General features: G+C 54.9%; 1 protein-coding gene across 1 annotated transcript; it reads right to left on the reverse strand.

Annotated features, from left to right (window-relative positions):
• Window positions 1-3,552: 3,552 nt before the first annotated feature.
• On the reverse strand, window positions 3,553-4,197 carry LBRM_34_3650 (galactokinase; the record flags this gene model as incomplete). Its single annotated transcript, XM_003723185.1, has 1 exon — window positions 3,553-4,197. The coding sequence occupies one exon, from the start codon at window positions 4,195-4,197 to the stop codon at window positions 3,553-3,555; it is 645 nt and encodes a 214-aa protein (XP_003723233.1).
• Between the last annotated feature and the right edge of the window lie 2,273 nt (window positions 4,198-6,470).

Genomic DNA, 6,470 nt, shown 5'->3' on the forward strand with positions numbered 1-6,470 from the left:
GAACACGGAGTTGAAAGCGCGCACACACACAGGCCCTGCACGTGTATGTACAAAACCCCTTCCTTTTCTCTGTATTTAAAGGCTGCCCCCCCCCCCCCCCAAGTAGTTTAGTGAGCTACACACACTGCGTATGCACAGTCGCAGCAAGATACAAAGGATGGGGATTCAAAGGTGGAGAGAAGCAAAGAAATGGGTATCTGGTGGTGTTTCTTCGGTGCAGGGTGGCAAACGTGCTGGAGAGTGGTAGACACGGCTAGAAGAAGAATTAGGGGGAGTGAGGAACCAGAGTTGAACGGGTTGCTCAAGTACGCCTAGGGAGAGATCTAGGCGGCCGAGAGAGTGAAAGGCAGGGGAAGGACAAGAACTCAACGATGCTGCGCTACCTCACCGCGACTATGCGCACCTAGATGGGTGCGAGTGTGAAGGGGGGTGGTCTGTGAGTCCTTGGTGTGAGAGAGCCCGTAGTCGTGCAGCAGTTTTCCGATGCACGTATCTACGCGTGTGTTGCTGATGTGCTTTCTGCCAAAATGAGAACAGCAAGTCCCTGTATCTGCGTACTATTCTCTGGTGCTCAGAAGGGAAAAAAGAACAAATAAGCTGCTGCTGCTGCTGCTAGTGGGGACTTGGGTGCTGCATCGAGTAAGAACAACCCCCAAGATGGAATGAAAAGAAGCAGCCAGCATTGAAAATATGTTTGAGCATCCAGAAGAAGCGACAGGGAGGTAGCAGAAAGAGAACTCAAGCAGCATGCAGAGTGGTTTCACGACAGGCTGCACAAAGAACTCCCCCGTAGGTGCGCACACGCCTATGACAAACATTCTGTAATCCGCGCGCGAGCAAGGAAGTTGTCCAACGCTTTAGCATTGATCACTAGCATGTTCTTGGCGATGCTTGGGAGAAATCATATCGCGCGCTCAACACAGAACGCCAACTAACTCCATTCCCCTGCACTGGTTGAGAGTCTCCCAAGTGGCAGTTGTGTACCACTGAAACACCGCCTGAGTCTTCCGTTACTGCTGTTCTGTGCTTTGTTCGCTTCCTCTTTACTACTCTGACCGTTGTTGAATCGTGAGAAGGATAAGAGGATAAAGCGCATGCGCCGCCCTCTAAGTCTCCCATCACGTCACGGAGCACAAAATACTGATGGGCACGGTGCTTGACTGTTTCCATCCTTTGGACTGCATATATTGAAGATTTTTTAAAGCTTCATGTCGCTTCCTACAAACTCATCAACCACCCCATTCACCTCCCATCACGCGCCCCTCACCAATTCTTCAGCAGGTTCATCATGTGACTACCACAACCAACACCACCATGCGCGTTTGAATTTTTTGTATGCAAACTCAAGCTGGTCTTCGCCTTCACCTGAGCGAGCTGCAGACCGACTGCAAGTGAGCAGATGAGGAAAGAAAAAGCGCCAATGATATTAACCACACTAACCAGCACGCAGGGGACATTGAAGGTCGTTGGTGTCGTCCTTGGATCAGTGTGTTTATCTGCGATTGCTTTTGGCTGCGTGTTGCGTGCGAGACTACTGTTTCTCTCTTTTTTGGGGGGAGGGGGGAGGGGTGGAGAGAGCGAGGGGACTAGCTCACAAAGCACACATGGACGGGTTCATGCACATCCTGCGGCAAACAGAAACCCCTGCTAGTCCATATCAACAATAAAAACAAACAAAAAAAGCAAAACGCAATGGAGTGAGAGGTGATGCGGACACCCAAACACGGAAAAGAGAAAGAAGGAAAAGGTGAAAGACAGCGGGGGGATGGGAGAGGACGCGCCGGTCAGAGAGAGAGCGAGAGCGAGAGAAAAAAGTGGTGGTAGGAGCCGCCTCACTGAAAAAAAAAGCAACACTTTTCTGCGCGTCTGTGTGATTGCTTAAGAAATTTGCAGCTGTAAAATGAAAAGGTGAAGTACTTTTAATGAATTGTTTAAGAGTGGGTCTCCTTCGGTGATCGTACCTGTGCAGAAGGCACCTCCTCATCATCAGCACCTTTTCTGTTGTCACGAACATCAAAGCAAAGAAGCCAGAGAAGAAAAAAGAACTTCAGGTTTTAAAGGGCAGATCGAGCGCAAAAGAAAGCCAAAGGGGCATGAGAGGGAGGGAAAGGGAGGTCGACAGAGCTGTAGAAGGAACCGGCCACACGCGTACACGCCAGCCATTGCTCCTCTCAATCCCTTTCAACTTTTCCATCTCCCTTGGCTGTTTCTCCAGCATTGCCTACGTGGCCAGTGCAGCTTCTGGTGACACACTCCCTCCTCTCTTGCGCCTTCTAGAAGAAAGGGAAGCAGGAACAGGGGATGAAAATGACCAGGTGTTTATCGCGCAACTAATCATGTATGAGCGACAGGTTTGAGCGGGGAGAAAGGGGAAGGGAAGTAGACAATTGGGAAAACAAAAAAAAAGAATCCCCAATAGTAGCACGAGCACAAACGTAAACGGGGAAAAAAAAATGCCAATACGTGAACAACAACAAAAAAAAGAAAAATGGCGTTGACAAAACGACGAAAGGCAACCGGAGAGATCAGACGCACGCACGCACAAGTTTTGCCGTCATTTCACTCCTTGTTGCTCTGCTGATGCGTGCGCTCACGGTTGCGTGTCGGCCACTGGCGCACGCTGTAATTGCTCCGTTGTTTCCCTTGTCTTCTTTGTTGTGTGTATTTCTATGTTTTCGCTGCTTTCCGCATCGGCTCGCTCGTGTGCAACGTTGTCTGTCGATAGAGAAGGGTGGAATGTCACACCAATAGTGAAAGAAAAAATGTGTTAGAGAGAGAGAGAGACCCACACACACACACACACATACAGACAATTTGTCTGTGCTCTCGTGAGGTGAGAGGGAGAGGGGAGAGGGGAGAGGGGAGGGGGGAAGGAGTAAAAAAAAGAAAACGGAACACAAAAGGGTGCATGACTGAGATCAAACCCACCTGTCCACTCATACTGAACGAATAGAAAAAAAAAATACACACACACACAGCAAGCGAAACAAAATACAGAGAGGTAGTGCGCCGCTGACAAGGGCAGAGGGTTGGCTGGCCATAAGCCAGAGAGAGAGGCTCGCTCATACAAAGAAATAGGGCTACCCACGCACTACGGCGGAGGGAGGGGGGACAGTGCTTCCCAAGAGCAAACAGCTTGACGACAGCAGCCTCGAAACTCCATCGGCTCCGCACCCAACAACAAAAAAAAAAAACATAAAAGGCGCTGAGCGGACTTCCGCCACGCATGCGCTCCTTGACGTCAAACGCATCACTTCTCTCTCTTGTTCTCCGTCGTCTGCCTCTCCGCAGGAAGGATGTGACGCTCTTCCACAAGGACACCACAATGGCGCCATCACACAGCTCAAGCCAAGTACGCCTCAGAGGTGAGGTCAAACTTTGTATTGAAGTCAGTCAGCACATTCTTGACAATGCGGTCTACGGCGCTGCGCCTCAGCAGCAGAAAGATGTAGCTACCAACGCCGGCCATCAGGCAACCGCCAGCAGTCCCCCTCCGCCTTAGTGACTCCTGGGGAGGTTGAGCTCAGGGGTGGGCATGCGCATGGCGTCACGCTAAGGCTGGGACAGCGGGCAGCTCGGCTCCGACAGACCAGTGAGCTTGATGGCGCGCACCTGCTCGGCCGCGTTGAAGACGCCGCGCTTGTGCTGGAACTGCGTAATAACCGACTTAAACTCAGCCATGAACTTGACAGGGTCGTCCGTTGTGAGTTTCGCGAGGTAACAGGCAATGTGACAGTATTTCAAAGATTTGCCACTTAGCCTCGCCTTGCAAACCGCCTGTTCAGCGCCCTCAATATCGATGCGGATTGTGTTGTGGTCGTTGCCGTGGTCAAAGGTGGTCAGCTGGTGCCTCACCAAGTTGATGAGCAGGAGACATGCACCGGGACCGGTAATGTTGCCAACCTTGTGCTTTTTGAAGGTGAGGATGTCGTAGTCAGGCGCCATAAACTTTCCCTTGATAGCGTGCACGCACTGGAACTCGCCAATGATGTCAATGTTCACTCCGCAGTACTTGGTCTCAGTGAACAGCGCCTCTTTTGTGTGCCTCACCTTGTCAGCCCGATTGCTACAGTGCGATTCCAGATAGTGGCTTGCCTGCTTAGACGGGCACGCCTTGTAGGGGCCGAGACCGAAGGAGCGGATGGCGTTCAGCAGACCTGCGTCACACGACTCGGAGGCGCTCACGCCTAGGCCCATTGGCAGCGCGCCGTTGGAAATAAGGCACACAGCCTGTAGCTCCGGGTCACTGAGTTTCTTTTCGAGGCCGCTCAGCACGATGCTAAGTGCACCTCTAGCAAAGATGAACGAGTCCTTGAAGCGGTTCTCTTCCCCGATGAGAGTTACCTCGTAGTACCTACCCTCCGTTGCAGCTAAGCGCAGCTTCGCATCTTTGCACCTCGCGGAAGGCACAGAATGCAAGTGGAACCCTTCACGCAGTCCACCGGGATCCACTTAGCCTCTCATATACACGGTGTGCTCGCCGTAGGAGTTCACACCGCAAGGGGCAACGGCGAAGAAACGCAACATTATCTCACTGGGGCCATCTTCAACACCACCATAGACTTCGGTTACAACCTAGCCGAAGTACTCCCCCCTCCCCCAGTGCAGCTCTCCGGAAAGAAAGATGGGGATCCTCGGCACTTTGTGTGTGTCTGATCTTTTTTTATCGTTGTGCGTCTTGCGCGCAGTACAAAACAAATGAACATCAGGAAATGTACATCCGCTCCAGAGCCAAACACGGAAAGACTACCTCCCGATTCAATGTCCGCAAAGAGTGGCTTCACTTCCTGCCCGCCATGGAATTCAGGAGGCAACACACACAAAAAAAAGAGGCCAGCGAGTTCGCACGTGGGTCTAACTACAGATGCCCAGGAGAGAAACCGTTTTTCTCGGAGGGTGACCACTCTCTCAGAGAAGAGGTGCTCCGCTCCGCGCTAGACCCAGCCTGTCCCACACCCGCCTCGGGGTGCGGAGCAGCGGTCGACACGCACATTGCTGTAATACGCCGACTCGGCGATGCAAGCACAGCCCCTGCCTCAAACTCCACCCACCCACCCACCTGCTCCGCAGACCGCCTCACAGATGCTCCTGCGGTGCCGGTCGTCGCCTGGTGCATCCCTCGGGGTGACACGCAGGCGTTCCACACCAATAGACGGCGAGGGAAGGGTGGGGTGCATTCGAGTCAGGTCCGCACTCTGCCCGTCATGTGGACGGCACAAGCGGGTCCACTGTTGCAGGTCTCTCCGACGCAACGCCGCCCAGGACCTGACCACTGACGTTAGCGGCGATGCATCGCCCTGACCGCCCCACGGGGTGAGGTACTCAGCCCTCATACCGCGGTGAGCGAGACCCCGGTATCAGGGGAGCCAAAACATCTTTTCCACTGTGTCACTTTTGCTCTTCAACATGCAATCCTGCCAAGCACCAGTCCGCTGGCATGCACACACGCGGCCACACCTCGCCTGCCTCCGCCGCGGCATCCCGTGGGGGTTCCTCCCCCTGGGGTGTGGCGGGCCCGGTGGTGTGACCCGGGGCGCGCCCGTCGTGCTCCCAGCGCCCGCGCTACCCCAGCCCACTCGGCCGGCCGCAGGAGACGCCGCATGTTCTGCACCAGCGCGCCTTGCTGCTGATCCGCCTGCACCGCCCCGCGCCCTTTACGCCCATAACGCGTGTGCGCTGCTGGTCCCTGCATGGCTTGCCTGGGTGTGCCACTCTGTGCCGACCGCGAGTGACAGCTGCGGGGCACGGTTGCCAGTCGGCTTCGTGATGCGTGCAGGATTGGGCGCAAGGCGTGGCGGCCGGCACCGGGTCGCATCCCCTCCGCGAGGCGGGCAGCAGGCTCGATCACGCAGCGGTCCCCTCGGTGCCGTGGGGACGGTGTCCCTTCCGCAGATGAGGTGGTCGGGCGTCACGACAACGCCCACGCGGCCCCGCCCGCGCTGTGCCATGCCGAAGCACCGCCATCGCCTGCACATAGCAAGGGCGTGTCGTTGAGCCGATCGTGCTGGGCGGTTCCGTCTCGGCTGGGTCGTCCTTTCGAGTCCCACATCCGCTGGTGCGAGTCGGCGTCCATTCTAATAACGAGAGGTCTGGGCGCGACGCAGCCCGGTGTCTCATGGAGAACTGCCAGTGCCACCGGGTCACTGTCGTGCGCAGCCGGACGCGAAGTGCATCCGTCTAGAAGGGCAATCGCAGCAAGGCCACACCGTCATTGCTTCAACCGCGTCCTGAACGATGGAAAGGGTAGTGAATAAAGGTACGGAAAGTGTGCAAACACTGTGGTGTCATAGAGTAGCGCGGTGCTCGGGGGGTGGGTGCATCAACACTCGAAAACAACTGTTCAGATATGGTTTTCGGAGCATCGTAACTAAAGCCGGCTTGAAGCACGCATGAGGACAAGCTTGTTAAAGAGGGTACGGGGGTTATAGATGCTGGCCGCGTCGTCCTCGTCACATAGTCACTTTTCCAAA

Source organism: Leishmania braziliensis, chromosome 35, assembly GCF_000002845.2.
Source record: "Leishmania braziliensis MHOM/BR/75/M2904 complete genome, chromosome 35".
Taxonomy (NCBI): Eukaryota; Euglenozoa; class Kinetoplastea; order Trypanosomatida; family Trypanosomatidae; genus Leishmania; species Leishmania braziliensis.